A 24,633-nucleotide genomic window follows, 5' to 3' on the forward strand; every position below is an offset into this window, starting at 1 on the left:
TTAAAGAGTAGGATGCATTCAGTCCAAGCAGAGGCAGGAACAAAATATATCTCCCCCCGATTAGCATTTAACATAAAGGATAAATCTCTGTTGTGTTCCACTCAAGTTGTAATATGTTAAAGTAGCCACTGGTTCTCCCTAAAAGACAGACATATTATTTTAAGTAAACACAAGATACTTGTGCCCTCAAGAAAAGGAAAAGCGCTCAGTGAGAAAACCCTGTGCTTTTTCCCTACTGAGTTACATAACTCAGCACATGGCCCCTTATGGCCACCATGACTAAACAGCCCTTTGAGCAGAGCTCCAGGAAGTGACAAGGTCAGTGCTATCTACTCCACCACATGGCCCCTATAATGGGCAACAGTGTTATCTGTTGTACACCTTCCTTTACCGGTGTTTTGTCAAATAATGCTTGAAAGTGACATCTTGGAAGGTTAAACAGTCGGCTGTGGCATTGTAGTGTCACAAAACAAACAGCAGAATATATATTTACAGACTGTTGAAAGCTAAGAGCGAAAGTTACTGTTGGTGTTTCTAGCAGACAATTTAGCATTATTCTGGGTTGGCAAAATCTAAAGAAATGTAGAAAAGAACATCAGAAGATTAACTGCACAACATATGTGTGGTTTCAGTTCAGACTCAGAGGGATGTTGGTAAATGAAGAGGTGTGAATTTGTCACACTGGAATCATGTTTGCATTTGTTATTAGATAATGTCCAAGTCATGACGTATCAGAAATCAAGGTCGTATCTGACATTAAAGGGGACATATAATGGAGAAATCACTTTTTCCAGGCTTTACTAACTAAAGTATGTGCCCCTGGCCTGTCAACAATCCTCCCAAGAATCAGAAAAATCCATTCTCCACCTTTCAGAAAATGTGTGCTGAAACAAACTCTTCTCAGATTTCCCCTCATGATGTCATGTGGGGAGTTAGCCATGCCCCCAGGTTCGGTTGGCCATCCCCTCTTGGAATATAGTTCTGCCCTTCTCTCCTGATCTTCCTCTCAGCTGCCAGCTGAGAAGCTGGATAGCTCAGTAGGTTACCCTGCTGACTTTGGTCTGGGTGAGCGATGGTTCAAATACCAGTCAGTGCATAATCCCAGTACAGTTTGAGCCCTTGGGCAAGGTCTTTAACTTTGGTTGAAAGTCTGCTAAATAACATTGTAACATTAGGAGTGCCACATCCATTTCCTGAGAGGGGTGTGGTCAGGGGCGGAGTCGGACAGCTCAGTAACATTTAAAGCTACAGACTCAGAAACAGCTCGTTCTGAACAGGGCTGACACAGAGGGGCTTTTTAGAAAAAATCCTGTACTAGAGTGTTTTTTTCAGCAACAGACTTCGAAGGCATGTTTTGGGGACCTCTGAGACAAATCTAAAGTTGTCTTAAAAGGGTAAAATATGTCCCCTTTAAGAGTTGCAGATGCACAATATTATCAGCATGATAGCAGTATCAGCAGATAATAGCTTAAAAATCGAGCTTTTACCCTCTTGATATGGGAATGTTAGCAGTATACTTGCATTAGCAGTTAGCTCGGCCGCTGAGAACTGCTTTCATAACTGTATAATCCAGCATTATACTAGTTCTCTATTATATGAGCATACAGAAAAGTTGGAGCCACGTCTGCAGTTTGATATTTAAGTACAAATGAAAGCAAAAGAAGAGCAGACTGCAAACCATACACTAGAACAGTTTTACGAGAACTGGACCATTTTTTATGTAGGCTATCTAATGAAGAATAAAAACAACATTAAAAGCTTTTCATCATGAGAAAGATGTTTTTGCTCTTCTGCCGACCTGCTTTGGCAGGAGTTTGTGAGAGTTATGGGGGAAAGTTGTTAGTGGAGTGATTAACTCGGACTTAGCTATGGCAGTTTTGTCAGAGCTGGACACCATTTCTATATTAAAACAAGGGTAGGGAGCAACACTGAAAGCTTTTCATGACACTCCTCTCCCAGTCTACTCCGGCATGGGTTTGCGATCGGTCTGCTGGTGTGTCCAGCAACCGCTGCTGCTGTAGCCGTTAGCTTAGATATAGCAGCTATAGGAAAGCGGCAGTTTAACCGGAACTGGACCACATTTCTTATTAAAACAAGAGCAAAGAGCCACACTGAAAGCTAGTCTTTGCAGAGAAGATGTTTTTGCACATCTCGCAACCAGCCTTGGCATCAATTTTTCCACACAGAAGCTTTGCCATTAACAGTCTAAGACAGCTGTAGCCTGTCAGCTCAAGAGTAGTGCATGTGTACAATTTCTTTTTGAACTGTTTCTCTGATTGAATTGCCATCACTGTGACAGACAGAACGTTCCTCCAATAACCTTCTGAGAATTTTTGGAAAATACCTGCCCTTCCCAAACGCTTCCTGTGGGAGCTTTCCAAGATAAGTGTGAAATACTAGTATATCCATGCAGTAGATGTGGCTTGTCTATGTGGCTTGTCCCGTTACCCAAATGTACTTGTAGCTGTACTTGGTCTAAAAAAAAAAAAAATGTATTAGCGCAACCCTAATTAGGGATTTCAACTAATTTCCCTGCTGCTTAAAGAAATGAAGAAATAAAGCATGATAGTAAGAGAAACTCTCATCCTGCATACTACCTTAGTGGCATCAATATACAACTGTCCTGAAGTATGTATGCCCGTTATCTTAGAGTTGATGTTACATGATTTCATCATTACTGCCATAATGCATTGCATGGTTTTGCACTGCTCTGCTCTGCACAGGTCCATGCCACAGTGACCACACTGCGCAGTAGTCTACTGCACTGCATTGTGTCTTATAATGAGTTTTCCTCTTATTCCCACCCCTACTATAAACATTGATATTTTCTTCCTTAAGGTAGATGTTTTGTTTTCCTGAACATAACATTAACACAATTGTTAATTCCAAGGACATGACATTGAGTTAAACTGCCAAATATAACTGCAGAGGTCAAACACAGTGCACAGTCAACTGAGGGAGTTACTTACAAGAATCTTGCTCACCTTAAATTTTTTGTTCAGCAGCGTTCCCTTGATAAAAACTGCTGGCACAGTCATCCCCTTCCTTGTTATTGACCTGTGACTATCTTGGCTCATTAAGAATGTGGGTTTAAAACCCTTCATCTGCAGTAATAAGCCCCGACGGATGCACAGCATGTTAATCAATGAAGCTCTGATGTTCCTCTGAGACGCTCTGAAGGGGGATCTCTGTAGTACTTTTTTACGGTCATTTCTTTCTACCCATCTTTCCTCTCAAGGCTGCCAGCTGTCCCTTATGACAGCTGTCCAACGAAACAAGCTGCAATATCCTCCCAAACTGTAAAATGAATGTTTTCCTCCCTTCTTTTCAGTCCCCTTTTTTCTTGTTCCCCTCCTCATTTCTATTCTACCCTTTCTTCACTTTGTCCTTCATCCTTGCTCTTGTTCTTAAACTCTGTACCTCATGTTCCTCTAATCCTCTTTGTCCTCCCTTTCATGTTCTTTCCCTTGTTTTTTTCTTATTTATTTCCCTGTATTGCCCTTTTTCTCTTTCTCTGTCTGATGTAATTTTCTTGAAGTTCATATTCGAGTTTGTTTTCATTACTTTGGAAATGATGTAATTCTCTATTTTCCTCCTCTGCATCTCTTTTAAGTGCTCACATCAAGGTCATCCCTTAATGGTTTTTCTGTCTCTGTCCATCTGGCCTTCTTTCAGGAGGAGTTGCGGGAGCTGAGGGAGCAGCCCATTGACCCCCAGGCGGAGCAAGAGATCATCGACAGCATCGAGGAGGTCTACTTTTCTAACGACTCCTTCGACATGGTGCAGCACGAGCTGGAGGTCAGATATTTTTCTCAGTATGAATGAGCGTTATCGACTAAGCAAGCACCACTCACTCATTAAACGACGACAAGAGACTCACTCCAGAGTTCCCACGCCCCCGCACTGAAACAATAATTCCATCACACCCACCACACTTTTGCTACTTCTGATAACAGCAGCATTGCATCTCTAATGCGAGTAAAAGTGCCTTTCTGTGCTCTGAACCCCGTCTGATTGGCAGACTTAAAACTCTTTCTCACCTGAGCTGCTGTCTCCACCACTTCTGCAGAGCCGTGCACACACGGTTGACGTCCAGATTGATGGATTGCATCCGCTCAACAGAAGAAGGGTGTGAAATCTCATTAGATTTATCTTGGTATTGCTACACCATCTGAAATGAGACTCTCAGTCAAGCTGAAAGTAATTACCTATCATCCTTTGGGCCATGAATCCATAATATCTTCTTTCCCCTCACAGAGTTTGTTTGCTGTTTACTAAATAATGCCCTCTACCTGCTTCACTAATCTGACTTCTGATCTGGCAGAGTGTATTCATTCAGGAGAGCCCTCTTGTTTCTGTTCTTTTTTCTGAATGAAGGGAGAGCTGCAGCTATCTTCTGTCACACCAGTTTAACCAGCTTAAGCTCTTTGAAATGCCTGCTGAAATGTCTTTGAAAATTAAGGTTCTCAGGAGTGAAGATAGGCTCTTTCAAGATAAATGAAATCCCTACTCTGGCCCTCAGCGCTGGAAGTTGCTTTATGAATTCAAAGTCTGAATTAAACTTAAAATATTTTCTGCCTGACAGACATCTACAAGCAAGTTTTACTACACCTAACAATAGAAATGTTTGAATGTAGCCGTGTAAAAATATGATATGACTTTGTGTTTTATGGGTGCAGAAAAGTCTCAGGTGCTTTCACTTGCGTGGGGAGATGTACACAGACAATAAGGTTGAATGTTTGCATTTCTTTGTTTTATTATAGAAACTCCCACCTGAGCTAAACCTGCAGGAGCTGGAGGAGTACAGAGACAAACTGAAGAAACAACAAGCAGCAGTAAGCCCCTCCACTTTTTCTCCATTTACACACATACTCACAAACAGACACGCACACACCTGCCCAAACTCTGTCTGTTAAACCTTGTGAGTTGACTCTAAAAACAGATTGATTTTTTTTAAAGGCAGGCACACAGTGATTGAGACAAAGCTATTTTGAAAATAGCTAATTATCCAATTGCAGATATGGAGACCTAGAGTCCTTTGCAGGCGGCCTGCAAAAAAAAGTGCAGCAAGTGGTAGATGTGACAATAAAAATAAGAAAATCATAGGCTATATGACAATGATTAGTAAATATTTTACATAAAGATGAGCAAATACTGTCAAGTAGGATAAAAATTAGCTCCTTCATGATTTGAGGTGATTTTGGGCACATTTTTCCTTCTTTTTTACCTCGTCATTAGCTCATATGTAGACTTTACTCTTTGGCAATTACGCTGGAGAGGCCTGAGGGAATTGCTGTCATAGTAGCATATTTCCTCTTGTACTAGTGTGAGTTTTCAGTTTTCTTGTTTTACAGCCTTTGGTTGCACCATAAACAAGTGGGCAGTCATTTTAACAGAAACATGTATTCACTGATGTGTGCATGCATTTGTGAGTGTGTGTTCATGTGTGTGAGAGAAAGAAAAGGTAGTCTTATTCAGGTTGAGTTGGACACTTTCTACTGTTCACAGGTCCTGTTTTATCCGGGTATTAGACAGAGATAATTGTGGGTAAGGGGTTAGGTTTCGGTTCTAGGCTCTGCTGGTGGGGGTGGATGTAGGTTTGCAAAATTGGACCTGTGCAGGACTCTGCTGAGACCAGTGTTTTTCATATAATAGTTGTTGTCCCTCATTTTATTTTTCCATCATATTGTCCATACCACTTATCTGGAGTCAATCTCAGCTGACACGGGGCGAGAGGAAGGTACAGAGTGGATAGGTCACTAGTTGATCTCACACACAGAGATAAAAAAACCATTTGGCCTCACACTCACATCTATGGGTAATTTAGAGTCAACAATTAACTAGGGCTGTCAAGGGATAAAAAAAATTAATTGCAATAAATCTCACAACTTTCATAATGAACTTGAGATTAAATACAAATTGATTGTGCCAGTTTTATCTGTTCTAAATGCACCATACATGAATATTTCTCCATTATCAACACATAAATGGACAAAAATGATTTCTTTATGCATATTTATTTGTTTGTTTATGGCAACAACCCAAAACACTGACATATAATGCACAAAAAAACTCTAGATTAAGCTCAAAGATTCTGAATGCTCCAAAAACATGCTGAGAGCATCACATGGTAAACTCAAGCCCAAAAAGTGACATCAGATGGGGATACTGACCTTAATGTAACATTACTGAATAATACCACAATGTAGTGTCCAACTTCAGACTTCTACAGGTTAACTCCTCTGTTCTCAGCAGCTTAACACACAACAGATCTCATGCATCACATGTACATAAGGTACACGGTCAAGTTAAGTTTGAAATCACTTGAAGATCATACCTTGGATTCTTCACATTGAAGCAGAGAATTTCAGACTCACATGGGGGGAAGTAAAGGCTCACAGAAACATCCTATTCCACCAAGAGGGCTCAAAACAGGAGGATACACAAAAAGAGATCATTATTACAGTCACAGAATTACCCTACAGATTACTGGGAGAGGTCAAGTCTTTGAGGAGAGCATACATGAAGATTAGAGAGCCTTAAAGTATTTACTTACAATAATGGCTCTTGAGGAGAAGGAAGTTCATGAGTGAAGTTATTGGATGTGAGTTATTTCTAGCAGAACCTCATCCTCTTTGTTGTCTGAGTGTCTCTGTTGTAAACAATCCAGCTTTAGCTCTATATTGACCTGTACACTGCAGCTATAATCAGATAAATTCTACATACATTGAGTAGGACCCCTGCACTTTACAAAAAAGCGGCTTGAAGGTGATCAATATCACAAATTACTCAGTCCTGTAGACCTTCTAGCATCTAGCATTGTCTAGCTGGATAAAAGGAGACAAGAGTCTAGAGGAGTCTTGTTCTGAGCTAAGAGCCTATCTGAGCCCAATGTATAAAGAATGACTTGTTTTGACACAAACATGTTTTGATTGAAATGGTACCATGCTAAAATAAAATAAAACTTGCTGGAGTGATGATGAGTTTAAAAAGCCAAACTGTTAAAAAGTGGTAGACACATTTGGGAGCCAACAAACAGCTCGACTGAGCTGATCCTAACCATGTTGGTACTGTATTTCAACACTCATCCCTACCCTGTACTCTGATGGAGCACAATTATGCCCCTCACCTGCTTTTCTGCTCGCCTGCACCCACTCTGCTCCTGGCCCACGCAGGCCTGAGCGCAGACACAACATCATGTTGTAATATGACACATGCAGTTTTCAAAAAGCAGAGCTGTTTTAGAAAGATATGGCCCTCTGACACTCAGCCACTGTTCAAAATGATTGTCAAGAGGGAAGCTTGCACCGATCATATGTCATGTTCATGTTTTGCATCTGTGCTTGGATGCGTCCATGGGCAATTTTATCGTGCAGAAGCCCACCTCCTCCATCTGTGCCAGGGGCCAAAGAAATATATCGTGCTTGAGGGTGGTATGGAGCACTCACACTTGTCAAATGAACTGGACTGTGGGGTTCAAACCTGCTCAAACCTGTGGGGTTCTGTATGCTGCTATTAAAAATGAGTAGTGTTCTCATAAAAACTGACAATTTAAAGTCTTGGAAACTAAAATTTGTTAAGTCAGATCTATTTCAGCTATTTGATAACAAAAGTCATTCACAGCATTTGGAAAAGAAAACAGTCAATAAGAAAATGCTGATTCTGGGAAAGGTTAGGATGATAATTGGTAATGTAGTAACTCAGAAAAAGCGCTGTTTTCAGCACATGATGCTTTTAGTCAAAGTGGTGGGCTTTGAGCTCTGTACTTGACCTAGTCCATAGTAGGGATGGGCGTTTGGAAGAAACCTGCCAACTCGAGCATCTATAATGTTAACGATCAATTAATGGATTAATCATTATGTATGAATAAAAAAATACATACATGAGCATATATACACATACATATATACGTGTATGTATAACATTTACCTATATAACAAAAACAGGTAACTAATGAGTGTGTTTCTCAATGATTTATTTATTTTCACCCTTTGAAAGCCAAGGGCTCTTAAACATAAACAAGGCATGGTCTATTGTATTACCTATTGCGGGGTTGCGCAAAAAAAATGCAAGCATCTCAAAAAACTGTTCAAAGCCCAAAACAACCGCAACAAACAATAGCCTTAGTTGGCTTCCATTTTTTTCACAAAATAAAGTTAGAAGGAATCCAAAGTCAATAGCCCATCATATAACAGAGAGCAGGCCTCATTAAAAAAAAAAAAACAGCAACAAACAAACAAAAACAAAACCCACTTACAATGTCATGACGGTAGCTATTGTTGTGCAGTGCAGAGTAAGACGTGTTTAGTCTCTTTATTAAATGCCAACATCAGATCAACTAAATTCCCCGCGATCAACCAAATTCTTAATGACCAATTATTCGATCATGGATTAATTGTTCCCATCCCTTGTCCATAGTCAGATTAGATTTAGGGGGGAGTTTGTCCCACAGATGAGAGTCCACATCACTGAATGAAGGATGAGCAAACTGGCATCCATAAAGAAGCTTTCCCAGAAAATTCAAGAAGTGAAAATGCTTAAAAACACACAGATTTACACTGCAGACACAGACACTGACAATATGAAACAATATTGACTTTGAAAGACTGACTTGCCAAATGTTTGTTTCATTAAGATAAAAGCTTTCTGTGCTTCCTACATAATTTCAGAAAAACAAATTTACTTTGCACCATGACAGTCAGCACAGCCATGCTGTGTTTGGGAATATAAACAGCACTGAAACAACTTGGTGGTACTCTGAACCCCACCATGGGAGAAGAAGAATGACTGATTGCGATATGCAGCCAGTAGACATATTTTTTCCTTTAAGCCCAAGCTCTAAAAACAAACTCATGTGACGTCAATTATTGTGTTTTCCTCCTGCAGCCACAGCAGGATCATTTCCACGCATCCACACATGCTGCCTTTCTCAGGTCAGTCAGGTACTTGCAGTTTCAAATTGGAGAGCTGCCCTGTCAACAAATCCTATTTTTAGAAACACGTGGGTGAGAAGGCAGCTGTTTTGGTTTCTGCACATTGAATCCCCACAGTCCAGAGCAGATTTCTCCCACTATCCCTCCTTCCTGACAAGCGTCTCTACTTTGGCACACCTGATGTCTCCATCCTTCCCCCAGTGTTACTTTTTTCACTTCCCACATCTCATCCCTTTTTCTGTTTCACACACGACACTCCCTCTTGACGTCACTTTGGGCATTTGGACATTTTCTGCACTTTCCAACAGAGCTGTCTGGTTATTTGCTCCAGACTTAGATTGTAAGCCTAACAGTACACAAACATACTTGCACAAACACCTCCTGTCTGTGTCTGTCTTTCTCTGTCCCTGGCCGTGGGCCTGCAGGCATCCTGTTGGAAGAGCCATGGTAATTGGTCCGGTGTGCTGCCAGGCATAAAGTCTGCAGCTATGTTTCTCACAAAGCTCATTAATGCAAACCTGCAGCCCTTTGCTTCTATGGGCAAACCCTCTACCTGTGTGTGCATTTCAGTACCACAAATCTTCTTTGAACTATCTTCACCAAATATTCACTGTGATTTGTTAAATTATATATTTCTTTGCCATGAAGCTGTAAAAAGAGATGATTAACCATACTTATCATATAGGGTCCTATAGGAGTGTCTAAGGTGCATTGTGCAAAGGGATTTGGGGCATGCCCATCTACATTTTGATGTTTACATGGCATAGAATAGGGATGCAAAACAATCCACAGAGTGCAGAGAGTTTGGATTAACTGGCTTGCTTATACATAGGTGTGTTTTGGAAGTGACATAAATCAAGCCAATCAGTGTCAGCTCCCACTCTCTTAGGGCGATTTCACACTAGGCCCTGTTGTTTTGAACCATGCTGTGGCACAATTCCTCACCCTCCTCTCTAAAAATACCAGACAGTAGGGATCGATTGTTATTGGTTTTATCTATGCTTTTTTTAATCATTATTGATTATTAGCAGTTTATGAGACCAATGCCTGATATTTGAGATCTATATCCATGCATTACAAATTAAATGTGTGTGTGACAAAAGTAAAATAACAAAATTAAAGAAATAAGGAAAAATAATTTAGCACATTTAGTACAGGATGTCTGCAGGGTCTTAAAAAGTATTAGAAATTGATAAGTCAATTTATAATAAAATGAACAATAAGGCTTTTAAAAAGTGTTAAAGTGGACTTATTATGCAAAAATCACTTTTTTAGGTTTTTGTAACACAAATATGTGCCCCTGGTCTGTCCACTGTCCCCTCAAGTACCAGAAAAATCTACATCCCCCCCCCCATTCTGCACCTTTCAGTCAGAAAATGTGTGCTGAAACAAGCTGTTCTCAGATTTTCCCTTCATGACCTCATGTGGGGAGTTAGCCCCGCCCCCAGGTTCAGTTGGCCCTCCCTGCTTGGAAGAAAGTTCCGCCCTCCTCTTCTGATTTTCCTCTAAGGTGCCAGTTGAGATGTTGGATAGCTCAGTGGGTTACCCTGCTGACTCTGCTCTGGGAGACTGATGGTTCAAACACCAGTCAGTGCAGAAGCCAAAACTAAGTATAATAATTTGCCAGGCTGATAATCGGTCAGCCCTCAGTTGACAATACAAACATATGCAGTACAAATATATATTGAATTATTTTTTTTTATCTCACTCTGTCTCAAGAAGTCCCACTGTTCTGTTTATATTAGTCCTGAAAATGTTGACCGAAAAATAGGGATGTTACGATACCATTTTTTCCTTTCCGATACCAAGGTGTTGGGTGTGGGCTGATACCGAATACTGATCTGATACCAGTGTGAACTTTCTGGACTAACTGTGCAAAGTAGCAAAATATTTTAGACCTATAGCTATTTGACTCAACAAATAGACTCATAATGTACAGCATCTCTGTGACCCTAAAGTCGTTTTTCTGCTGATTATGGAGTTTTACCGATAAATATTAAAATGACAGCAATACAGTGGGCTTCATCACAGGATCTCTCTATCTCTATACCATGCATTTTTCTGGGCAGCATGAATAGCCCACAGCTGGCTGACAGACCCTCACAAAGAATCCACTATATGGCAGTTAGCATTCACGTTAGCATTCGAGCTAGCGGTAATAAACAATTGTAATTCGATCAAAATGAATGAAAAAGACATTCAGTCTTGTGTTTGCTGGTGTGGATCTAATAATTAGTCTCCAAAAGTCTCATGAGCTCCAGGTTCACTGAAAATGCTGCCCCAAGGGATTCAAAGGCATCAATAGCTTCAGTGGGAAAGCACAACAGCTAGCTTCCAGAGGAAAAACAAGTAAGAGGCAACGGTTTATGGTTCAAAAGTTACTTTTCTTTTTATAAACTGTCACATCTCATTGTTTACAACAGCGCTGGTCTGGAATGCATTTTAATGGTCACATTAAGAGAAAAATGTCACGCAGCCACCAGTCTTTGCTGCTGCAGTGGGTCCTTTGGTTCTTCTTCGTTGCGCTAAAACGGTAGCCCGTGCATTTTATGCTTTGCAGCAGCAAAGAAGAATTGGCATTCCAGTTTATAGCGCGAACAGTTAGCATTGCTAAAAAAAGCAAAATATAAAGCTAAACCAAACGGTGTCGTATAGGTGCATAAATTCTTGTACTCGCCGATACCATTTCCTGAATATTAAGCAGTATTGGACGTATTCCTGATACTGGTATTGGAATCAGAACAACCCTTGAAAAATGTCCAAAAATCACAAGGATATGGAGAGCATCTGTTTATTCTTGTAGAGTCACAGCTTTCTTATCTTGAGAAAAGTATTTCTGAAAAATTCTGTTATTCAATTTTAATTCTCCCTATAGTTATCTAAGAGAGAACTATACCGGTCCAAATTCAACTATCTCTGTCACTCTCATTTGTCCAAACACAGTAGCTGGATATTTAGGAGGGGTTAACATGGGGCCTTCTGTAATTAACATTTACTTTAGCTTAACTTGGTACTTTTCATTAATGGGTAGGGAAAGGTTTTAAAAATAATCATTATGTTCTGCAACAAGACTGTTGTTTTGAGATTTAGGGATTTGGTTCAGTTCGACTTAATTTTGAAGACCTTTTTTCATGAAAATCTTCAGTACAGGAAACAGTCATAAAAATCTGAAATTAATTTGACATTGTGCTGCTACAAAATGCCTTTATTGTATTTATTATTCACATAAATGGCTGTTTATGTAAGTTCTCATGTTAACCAAACCAGTTCTGACCTTCTACTGTCACTGATGAAATGTTCATCTCTGCAGGCCGGAGATTTAAGTATGCAGTTTTGTACCTGACACATTCTTCTTCTCATACAACACACAGGCAGAGGCACAAAGTTGTCTGTGTGTGAAACGGAGCGTAACCCGAAGAAGTGATAATAGTGCTTTCAGGTTCTCACCACAGGGCAGTCATGTGACAGGCTTTTCCCCCTGGTAGATGATGTGCAAGGTCTCCACTCATTTTAACCGTGACGCCTTTGTTAAGCTGTTAAGCAGCGCGATATAGGTGAACGAGTGTGTGAACTACAGGTGGCGAGTGGATGAGATTAAAGGGAGAAAGATACTGTATTGTACACTGTGTACTGCATGTACTCTTTCCCTATTTGCAGCTCGTTTTTCACTCCCGCAGTGAGGAGGTGTGGATGAGCTGCTGTGTCAACACATATTGATAAATATCCCTCTATCTGCTGTGGGGTGGAACCGACTTTCTCTGCTATTGGAGATGAGAAAATGTGCCTTGTGTGTCTGCCTCGGTTTCCAAGCTTAATTGGCATCTCTGACACACTCCTTGCAGAGGCTTGTCTCAAGGCCAATTGCCTTTTCGTGCAGCAAGACTTCAAAAATGTCAGGGTCTAGATACACAGTATGGTCGTGCATTGTTGCCATAAATCTCCCATGAAACCAGTAATGCTGGAAGGCCTTAATTAAAGTGCTCATGCTTGTATTGTACTTGAGTGCTTTACAATAATATCCGATTGCTTGTCCCCTAAAAATAAGCTTTGGGATTTGCTTTACAAAATTTCGGGATGTATTTTTATTCACATGCACAGTGCTACCTCCACGGGACATCTTATAAACAGAATCCTAACATTTTGCATAACTTCCCCTCCACCTCAAAGTGTCTTCTTCCCAGGAAATGTAGGCTGCAGAGATGTCTGAGGAGGCGATGTTAATAACGTGGGTGAACATTTTCAATTTTTAATGAAACTTGAAAGCTAGAGACGACTCTCCCTCCTGCAGCAATAATGAATTCTACCCCTCCGCTCAGTTTTTTAAAAGTTATGAACGCTTATGCAACCTTTGACTAAACCCCCTCGCCTGGCTGCCAAATTTCTTCCTGTGTTTAAATTGGGCGAAGATTGATGTCTCGCTGTGCTGAGGAAGTTTCAGGTAGTGTGTGAGTGAAAGTGGGGATGATCACAGCGCTGCACAAAAAGGAAGCACACAAGCTCCTGAGCAGCCGTACCATTTATAAGTCTGTCTACAGAAGAGACACTGAACTTTCAAAGTAAAACACCCAGTTCATTCATTAATTTCAATTTTGTTTGAATGTAAGGTGGTATCATGGCAAGAGAAAACCTTTACTGTTGAATGTACTGTCACCAGCTCATTCAGCCACCTACACTGTAATTTAGCTGCTTGGCACAACTCCAGTTGTCTCATACACCTCTGCAAGCACAATCCAAAAGCAGCAACCATGTTTTTAGTCACACTAAGGTGATAATACTTTAGAGTTTTTAATGTTGCACCTTTTTAACTTTATATTTTGAATTTTAGTGTGGTTTTACTAGTTGTAAAAAACAACATCAGGAAATAAACCATTTAATAAAAAACAGGGATTCATATTAGATTTTCATCAATATCCAATATGCTAATATTTACAAATTAATTTAAACCGATATTTAAATGTCTTTCAGACCTTAAACCTCAGCCCTGAAAACACACTTAAAGTTTGATAATGAGATAAACAAATTGCAGTCCTTTTGACACAGGTAAGGTGGAATGATGATGATGAATAAAGTAAAAGACTTTGGATGAAGTAGCTCTGTTGGCCCAGCCTAAAACTCCACCAACTTATTTGTGTGTATTGCCAATATTTAAAGCTGATTTAGACAGATGATTATACCCAAAATAATGGTTGTAAATATTAGGGCTGAACAGTTTGGGAAAATAATCGTGATTTTTTTACCCCAATATTGCAATTGCTATTCAATATGCAATTATTTCTTAAGTTCCTCATCTTATTTTTTTTCTAGCAGACACAAGCCATAACTCATTCTAGATTATAACCAACACAATAGTCCATTAAACCAAGGCTGAATAATTTTGAAAAAATATCGAATTGTGATGATTTTGACCTGCTACGCAAATTGGATATAAATTGTTGTATGAAAGGGAATGATCGTTTTTATGGCATTCTCATAGTTAGAAGGAAAAACATACAAAAATTAAGAAAGCAGGTTTTTTGAATATTACTGTAACAATATGGCACTTGAATGATTTCATGTTTAATGCACAATATCTATGCTGAGATATTGGTTTTAAACTGGTATTTTGACATAAATTTCAGGTTAAAGAAATATTGCACCTTCTGCAATTTGAAAATTGCAGCAGACCATATTGTAATTTAATCTACTTTGCGATTAATTGTCCAGCTCTAATAAACACCGCCAGAAATTTTGATATCTGCTGACACAAATAATTCATTTCTCATGATAATATCTGCCGATACCCATATCATACAAATGATATTGTGCATCCCTTTCAAAAATGTATTCAAAGGCCAAAGATTAACAAAAACTGTTATCATCAAGAGATGGTAAAATGTATACAATAAAAAAAAGACAAGCCAAGGATAGTTTTACAGAGCACATATAGTTAGGTCCATAATTATTTCACACAATTTGTGTAATTTTGCTTCTTTTCACCACTACAGCAGATTTCAAATACAATCATTAGCATGTGACTGAGGGGAGACTTTCAGCTCGAATTGAGGGGTTTCACTAAAATATGGAACTCATTTTTTAGGAAATGCAGCCATTTTTTTTAGAGTACCTCTATTATCATGACCTCGAATATATTTGTACAAGCCAACATACTTATAAACATAACCACAGTTTTAACTGGAAAGTCATGGAAGAGTGTGAATATTCCTCTATTCCTCCCAGCATCGTGAGTATTCTCGCTACAATTTGCTGCCTTTCTCTCTGTTACACTCCAACTCGTGTCCTCAACCAGGCATGCGTCTTTCAAACTCTATAAACTCCAAAACTTTGAATGAGTTACTCATGTCCGCCATCTCCTGGTGTAAAGTGGTAACAGCGCAGACCTCCCCCATTAGCCCTATCTACCAATAGTACAGAATCCTTTAAAAAATTCCTGGATCCAGACGGTGATCCAGGTCAGTCCCAAAATCTTATCAGTTCTTCCTCATGCCATTTCTGACATTTCCTGAAAATTTCATGAAAATCCGTCCATGACTTTTGAGTTATGTTGTTAACAAACGAACAACTACAATGAACAAACTTGGATAAAAATTTACAATCAATGACTTCCTGAAGTCTGGAGCCCAAGGACATCACCAAATACTGAGTTTCCTTCCTAAAGATGTCTTGTAAAGCCTTTACTGCAGCTGCTTTGGGCTGCTGCTTGTTTGTGGGTCTTTCCATCTTAAGTTTTGTCTTTAGCTGGTTGGGAAGTGGGATTGTGAATGCTTTCTTAAGAGTCTTTTGGTGTGGCTGGATTCGACTCCTCGTATCTTCCCAAATCTATGGGGTGATCATTTGCCAAGTGGCTCCTTACGTTACTCATATTCCCCATTAAGTGTGTCACCACAGTCTGGCAGTGTCTGCATATTGTTTTTTGTTTGTCTGTCACCTTTTTCTCCTTACTCATGTTTTGACACTGGGAAACCAAACTACTTCCACATCTCAGATTTAAAGTCACTGGAGCCTCCACAATCTCAAAAACTTCAGTCACATGAGTGTCCCCATTGACTGATTCTGCCTCCACTATTTTTGTGCTGTTAGATCAAGCCAGTGAGTGCAGCACAAAGGATGATGGGTATGCAGGGGTTGATGGTAACAGTAGTTCCCACTTCCCTTCGCCCTGCTTCCCTGAAAAAAAAAAACGTCACTTTTCTCCCCGAAGACTGAACATTTAAACTGTCACATGGCGACACCAAGGTGCTTCTGTCATCTTGATACTACAATATGAACAATGCCATTACATCTCTATCAGTAACTGAAAAGTAGCTCTGTTGGGTTGACTCGACCACTGAAGAATATTCCTTTTCTTTCTGCCTTCAGGAACTCTTGGGTTGCTCTCGCAGTATGTTTCAGGTCATTATCCATCTGTGCTGTAAGGACCATTTTACAGCATTTGGCCGAATGTGAGCAGAGAGTAAAGTAGGGCTGACACTTTCCAGTTGGTTGGTCGATATGCTCCCATCTGACCAAGATCCTGTGCGTCAGCGGGTCGTGCACGAGTGTGAGTGAGAACAAATCAGCAGAAGGCATAGCTGACTGATTGACGGATGCACAGCAGGAGACAGAGAGGAGCAATGCAGCCCTGGGCAATCCAGGCAGAGAGGCACACAAGTTAATGCAGAACATGTTCAATTCTCATAGTTTGGTCATGTTGAAAATAATTAATGGTGCTTCATAAAGCTTTTGTTAATTTTTAAGATCATTTAGACTACCAGAAGGGTCCAATGAGGAACCTGTCACAGATTAAAGTGTTTTTTTTTTTTTTTTTACCTGAATGACCAGTCAGTTGGTCAGTGTGTTGGTGTCATTTCACTCAACGAAGTTTTTCTTGGGTTTACTACAGGCCTAGAGTATAGCCCCGTACATGTCATAATTCATCTTGCTACTTCTGTCAGCAGCCACATGACCAGTAAGCACCAGTAAACCCCGCTCCATTGGCAGCTATACATGCCAATGCCATAACCTGGGAAAGCTCACCTATCCTTCCCCTACTTGAGTACTACCAGTGTTTTTGCACTTTGTTGTAGAGCCTCTGTATTTACATGGATAAAGGCATCCCTTGATTGTTGATTATTACATTTATGAACAGCCAGCTGACTCTGCAGTATTCTAGACTTGTTGTGAAGGGTTTTTCTTCACTGAGGAAAGGATTCTACAATCATCCACTCTAGTCCACTCTGGTTTTTCGGGCCTTTTGATGTTGCTGAGCCTGCCGGAGCAATTTTTTCTTGTTAAGAATGTGCCAAATTGTTTATTTGGCCACTCCTTCAGTTTTTGCTCTCTCTCTCTCTCTCTCTCTCTGATGGATTTATTTTTTTCCAGCCAAATATGGCCTCCTTCACTTGTACTGATACCTCCTTGGATTTCATATTGATAGCTCCAGTCAAACAGCTAGCAAATGCAAATGTAACACTTGAAATCATCCCTAGACTTTTTTTTCTGCTTCATTTGCCTTGAAGTAACAAGTGAACAAATCACACTTGGACATGAAACTGCTTGTCAGTTAAATAACCACATACTTTTGAGCTCCTGATAAAGGAGCTACTCTGAATAAAATGACTTTTTAATATATAAATTTAAGTTTTGTGAAACCCCTTAGATTAAAGCTGGATATGTGAAACATCTGGTTCTCACACAAAACCATCCTGTGAAACAGAAACGATCCAGTCAGAATCAGACAATTTTTGGTTCTTCTGCAAATGTTTTATGTGTACCTGAGAATGTGCACATGCTTTATTTTCTTATAACTACCAGAAACTATCCTGTTCCCATGCAGTGTATGCTTATAAGCATGGGAAACTATCTCTGGCTCACAGGATAATTTCAGGTATGCACAAAAGAGTTTCTGGGCTGCACTACAATCTTATTGACATCTTTATGCCAATGTCCTATTAGGGCCTCTGTACATTTTGCCATATACTTTTATTTTATTTAGTTGAGTTGGCATTAAATCATGTTTAATTCATTGTTTTTTTGTAGTGCATTTTTATTTTGATTTCAGTTAAAAACATTTTTTTGACAGGTCGTTTGTCTTACTGGTTTTCTTCAACAGTCATATCTATAATTCAGACACGTTGTTACAGATTACGCCCTTATGCGGATGTATTTGACAAACTTTTATCAGTGATGCATATAGGCCTGATCTAATAGAGGATTTTTTTGGCTTGCAAATATATCCCGGTTCAGGACTACTTTGCTCCTTCTTTTCTCCCTTCTGCCACCCAGGTTTCCATACAAACACCAAAATTGCTGTCATTTTCTTAATGTGTGTCAGACTTAATGATTTTTATTTGCTTTCAATTTTGGACTTCTTTCTTTTCATTTTCTAAAAATGATGCATGATGATGCATGCTGCACAATTAGCCTTACTTGTGTGTAAGGGCAGACTGAGAGCTAATGACTTTGGCCTTTTAGCTCAGGAAGAATGTTCACCTGCTCACTGCTGAGTGTCTATGCTGCTTTAAATATCCTTTACTTCTTTAAAAGATTAATGCTGACTTCAATCCTCACTCGATGAGCAATAGGTGGTGTTATCGCCTCATCTTGGGGATTTTCTTGTAGACATAATCTTTACATATTTATTTTTGTTTCCTTGTCGCCTTCTTCTCTTAGTACTGTCACTTCTATAAGGCATGAGCTTTTTTCTCTGCCTGCATCCTATTTACACTCATGAATGTAAAAAGACAACGCCTGCCATCCCTGGGGAATACACAACTGAGCAGCTTTCCCCATCTGTTCAGGTCTCCAGTCGGCCACATGCATACTTAACGCACGCTGAAAAGTCATCCCTGCCCCCAATTTGGTCCCTGCTTACTAGCAGATATGAACACCTCCTCTCTACTTTGAATAAACCCATTTACCAACTGTAAAATGTCTGCACGGTGTGTGCATGTTAGTGTGTGTAGTCACACAGTCGTAGAAATATAGGAGAGGAGGCTCACTGTGAGTGGGAGAAAGATAACTGCTTGGTGACATCTGCTGGATATGTTTTTGTCCTTGGACATTACAATGAGCTTCAAATCTATTACAGCTGATTATTTATAGTAAAACTAAAACTAACATTTAAGATCCAGTAAAAGGAAACAACCAGGATAATGATGGCATGATACAGTTTTCAGCAGAGCCAGTATTGGCCTATCACAGACAGGCCAGTGCTTCCCATCTCTGCTGTTTACTTCTTGTTCTGAATTGAGGACTCTGTTTAGTAAAAACGGCGCCTAATAGGGAATATTTACGCAACACAAAACTGCCATTTTGTTCTTATTAGTAAATTTGTCATAACGTAGGAGAAATGCACTGAAAAAGACACTTCCTGTTTGTGCTGGAAGCAGCCACAGAATGTTCGTGTGTGCTGGAAGCAACACTAGAGTACATCCTGGTGCTACTTTTAGTGGGAACCTGGAAGTGCCTTTTCAGTTACTTTCTCTCTCATTATGATGAAATTCATGTGTTCACTTAAGCACCGCCTTGACAAAGTTTCCCTGACTGAAGAAAAGCTCTAAGAAAACAACCGCAACACACATCGTCATCATGTGCAATGGCGCCACACATGGATAAAAGAGCAGCTGGGACTCTCAGACTGATTTAACTCCTGGTTATGGCTTCATAATAGCAATTTCAAAGTTATTTTTATGGACCTCATAAAAACTGCAGCGCACTTCCATCAGCTCTCACAGACAGTTAGTCTTTTAACGTTGTGATGTTACCAACCAACCAAGCTGTGTCTTTTGGCTTATTTACAAAGTTGTAGTGCAGACACTTTATTGTGGAGCTTTAGCAAAGAATCACACAGTTTGGCTGCGTTGACACAGGAACATTTTCAAACATGTATACTCAGCACCACGAACTACAACCAGCAAATAAATCATGATTTCTAACACCAGCATGTGACACATCTCCCATTTTATCTTTTTTAATATGAGCATGGAGAAGGGAGAGGACTTACTTTGATCATAGAGCAGATGTATCATCACATCCAGTAGTCCATGACTTGCCAACAACTCCTGTAACTTTGAGGCCCCACTAGACATTCCAGAGTCAAACAGAGATGCACTGTTCAGCTCCACCCACTTCTGCTACTTATTTATTTTATCTGTTAAAGGTGGCCTTCCAGGTGCAAACATCCCCAGAATTCTTTGCAAGTATCTCACAGTAGAAATCAGGAAGACCACACATCATCAGTCCTATATTTTGTGAAATTCTTCCATGAAATGAAACAGTGGCTTACTTTATAGTAAAGACTTATAATGGAATGCAGTTTTTATTGAATAGTAGGGGTGTAAAGGTATGTGTATTCGTACTGAACCGATTCAGTACGGGCCTCTCGGTACGGTACAGACGTGTACCGAACGAATACATGTGGAGCCAAGCTCAAACACAGATGGAAAACCAGAGAACAACTCACTGACACACTGTCCTGACAACTACACAACCACAGCAAACGACAGCAACAGCCTGTATATTCCCAGATAAAAGTGTCCTGTTTAGGAGCACTTTGTTTCCCAGTAAAATACAACAGTGGACAAAGACAACAACAATAGCGCTGACATTATTCTGCAGCTGTGTCGCTAAAAGCACGTCGTCCAGCAGGCCAATCAAAGCATTTGAAAAAGCTCCACTCAAACAAGAACGTCACTGTAAAGAGGAGGAACAGCAAAGTCTTACCCGGTTATAAATTTCATATTCTTTAAGATAGTTTTTATTATAACAGTGGTGCTCTGGCTCTGTGAATCAAATTAATTTTACCTTCATACGTCAGCCTCGAAGGAGGGAGAGACGGACTCTGCAGCTGCATCCTAGGTAGAGATATCCTCAGATTTCACATGGCTCTGACCTCTTTATCCGCCAAGATGGGCTGTGAAAAGTTCTCCCAAACTTTGTAGTAAGTCCCATTGATTAAAAAAGTAATCCAGTGCTGAAGTCCATGTTGAAATTGTTAGGAAAGACACTAATTAGCATATTTAACAAGCTAACGCATAGTAGTATGATGATGCGTTCAAGTTGGCTGGGAAATTTTGGAGTTTAAAGAATGGGTATAAATATATCAATATATCAATGAAAATAACCTAGTAACTCAAAAATGAATTTATTTAGTAATATATTTAATCACTGAAGAACTTTTGGAAGGAGGTTTGTAGCGCCACATTATGTAATAACGCCCCATTATGTAACAGTGTAATAAATTTTCAATTCATTATGCAATAACACCACATTTTGTAAGCCACTAAGCGGTTAGGGTTGGGCTAGGTAGTAGGGTATACCCTGGAGCCCATTTTAAGTCCTAGGGTTAAGGTTAGGTGTTTGGTCTAGAGCCCTGAAGGGGGGTTAGGTTTAGGCATAAGTCACTAAGGGGTTAGAATTAGGGCAAGGTAGTTGGGTAGGGCGTACCTTGGAGCCCACACTAAGTGCCATGGTTATGGTTATTACATAATGGGGCGTTATTACATAATGTGGCGCTACAAGGTCACAGCATTATAAATAATATAAATGTAATTTATTCAGCCTATTTATTTTGATAAATTTAATTTAAAAATTAAAATGACATTTAATTTATTTGCTTCATTTACTGTACCGAAAACGTACCGAACCATGTCTTCAAAACCAAGGTACGTACCGAACCGAACTTTTTCTGTACTGTTACACCCCTATTGAAAAGGCTTCAAAACTGCAAGAAAACAACAGATGAGTGCATCTGCACGTCAGCTTTTGTTCTTGTTTTGCTTGAGAGCCCCCTGAAAATGAAATTTACTTACTGTGGGAAAATGTTTTTCATTAGTATGTTCTGTGGTTCAGTAAAGTACAATGTCTATATCACAGGGCTACCCCTTTTGTGTTTGAACTTGACTCTTCAGTGCTGGTGCAAATTAAACATTTTCTATCCAAGACAGACCACAAGAGCACAAAGGAGAAGAGAGAACCTTAGAAAGCAGACTGAACAATGGAGAGACCAGAGAGAACATGGATTCCTCTGATAGAAACAGCCTACGTTATTTAGAAAGACAGAGAATAGACTGAAACTGAGAAAGGGGGACACTCTCTTGAAAGGCTCTTGCTTTTAGTCACAGACATGCGTGATTGTTATTCCTGCTCCATCCTGCACAGCTAGATTGCACTCTTAGTACACTGCTATTTTTTTAGGGGGTGTCATTTTGGAAGAACATCAAAATGTCTTTCTATGTTTTTAAAATGTGACTTCATATTTATTGCTCTCTCTCTCTGTCTTTATCTGCAGGTTTCTAAAAAGGTCGCTGATCTGATCCTGGAGAAACAGCCTGCTTATGTCAAGGTAAGCCTTCAGTGTCAAATCACTACAACTTTACACCAACATTTCAGTGTTTCAGTGGCTGGGATTTCACCCAAAAGTCTCAGTTGTGTGCCGTTTTTATGGCGTCTTTTTCTAGCTTAAATCTTAGACTTCAAGGTAGTTTAATACCATCAGTGTGGATTTGGATTCATTCCTGTTTCAGCTTGTCCCTGACTGCCAACGAAATCGCCAGTAGGAAATATAACTCTATCTAAGGATAAGGAAATGGGGGCAATAATCTATTTTTCATTCAGAGCAGAGTCAAGTCAGGAATTAAAACGGAGTCCATAAAATCCTCTCTTTGATCACCTGGTGATGTTGCAATAAACTGAAATGAAGCGGTGTGTGTTACGATTTCTCTTCAGTCTATTCTCTGTCAGATCTAGTGAAAAATAGTTCTATCCGAGATTCATGTTTGCTTTCATGATGAGTCAGGCCGAGGCTTATAACTGATTCTGTTCCTCTGATTCGTTTAACATCAGTAAACAGATGTGATCTTATTCGTGACATCCTTTAAAGAAATGCAGCGGCTGAATTTGAACCAAATGGCTGACCTTTCCGACGTTGAAAATATGAGCTAAAAATGGATACCCAGGTTACCTGCATAAAAAGGAAGAGGAAAAATATCTGATAATGGAGGTTTCTATGCCTCTGTGCCAGCGTCAGCCGAGACTGAGATGTTTTAGGGCTTTCCATCCAGGTCCTTCTTACTTAAGAAATGTCTTCAGATGCTCTGAAGGATGTCTTCAGACCTCACACATCTGGTACAAAGATGAACTGATTAGATCTTGGATGTGAAAGGTAAAGGTCTTGGTCCTCATGTTCACTCCTTGCTTGTTGCTCTGATATTTTAAGACTGTTTTGGTCGATTTTCTTTTTTCTTCAAACTTTGCCCAAATATCCACTCTGACAAAGATGACGAGATTATATTCTGGAGGTCAGAGGTCAAGACCATTGGGCCCCATGTTCATCCCTTGCTTGTACGCTTTCTGTGCACCTTAGTGCCACAGAAAGAACTCCAGCACTTCTTCTTGTTTCACCAGTGTACTTTCACTGTTAGGTTACTGTATAGCTCAAAGAGATACACTATATTGCCAAAAGTATTCACTCATCCATCCAAATAATTGAAATCATCACAGATGTATATTGGATTATATACTGTATATATTTTTTCACCATAGTTAAGGAAAAGTGGATCTGAGAGGACTTATGAGGTAATATTGTGGACTTTTTGGATAGACCCCAAGTCTTATCCCCTTAATTTATTGGTGAAAATACAAGTGTTTACATTGATGTCTATCAACCAACGTTTGGCCGATTCATGTTTATTTTTAATGTTTATTTTTAATTGATAGGCTGGCCTATCAATCAGTGGGAGCCTAATAACAGCCAGGCAGTAGTTCTAGTTTAATGCAGGATGTTCATGCATGCATGATAGCAAGTTTATTTGTTTGATCTGAAAGTTTTATTTTGAAGCAAAAAAGTTGAACCTACAACAAAGGTCACAGGCAGAAAGATGGTAAAATTAAAAAATTCTGAATAATGTGACACACGAAGCAAAAATCCAAGAAGGATTGTATGGATAGATAGATAGATAGATAGATAGATAGATAGATAGACAGATAGACAGATAGACAGCAGTAGCATCTCTGGTATTTTTCTAAGTTCGATATGTAAACAGATCTGTGTACATGGTTTCTTGTTGTGGTCAAAGAGTTTGTCTTTTTATTTATTTGACTTAGCATCCCACGCTGTGCTCATCCGATCACATAAATCACTACTGAAGTTTTGAAGAGTTTTTAAATAACTGATGAGTAAGTGAAGCCTTGATCCCACAGAGAATCATCTCATGACTGACAGCTTTAACAAATTTGGGATGTTGTGAAATTGCAGTGAAATTACCATCATTGTTAAGCCATCTGAAGGTCAGTCCATGAATAGCAAATTGATCATTATTTCTGCGACCCTCCCCGCGACTTTGCAGAGTCAAAATGACAGCAGAGCTTATTAGCAGACGCTGCCAAGGATTTCGGGGGCATCTGTGTTGACCCTCCTCAGCCCATATTCACTTGGTCTGTGAATGCCCTGTGGAGTTAAGAGGCCATTTTGTTTTTTACATTCACTGAATCCCAGTGAGAGTGAGGACATTTTTCTGTATTATTTCCTTGTTTTTAAAGATTGAAAAAGAAAAAAAAAACATGACGCACATGCTTTTATTTCTTGACTGGTTTAAATCACTAAATCTGTGGAAGATTGGATAAAAAACAAACAAGAATCTTTTTGCTGTCTGTTCTCTGCGGTATGACTGTTTTTATATAAGGATTTTCCTCCTCTGTAACTTCTCTTTCTCAAGTCTTCTTA

The 24,633-nt window shown here is 39.6% G+C and overlaps 1 protein-coding gene across 1 annotated transcript in view; it reads left to right on the forward strand.

Moving 5' to 3' along the window:
* The window catches only part of vps50 (VPS50 EARP/GARPII complex subunit), a 203,554-nt gene that overhangs the window by 15,231 nt on the left and 163,690 nt on the right, over positions 1-24,633 (forward strand). The window contains exons 3-5 of the mRNA XM_041809537.1: positions 3,676-3,798; positions 4,764-4,835; positions 22,201-22,254. Of these exons, the coding sequence (XP_041665471.1) occupies positions 3,676-3,798; positions 4,764-4,835; positions 22,201-22,254 (249 nt within the window). The remainder of the gene's footprint in view (positions 1-3,675; positions 3,799-4,763; positions 4,836-22,200; positions 22,255-24,633) is intronic.

This window comes from Cheilinus undulatus, linkage group 16 (assembly GCF_018320785.1).
Source record: "Cheilinus undulatus linkage group 16, ASM1832078v1, whole genome shotgun sequence".
NCBI lineage: Eukaryota > Metazoa > Chordata > Actinopteri > Labriformes > Labridae > Cheilinus > Cheilinus undulatus.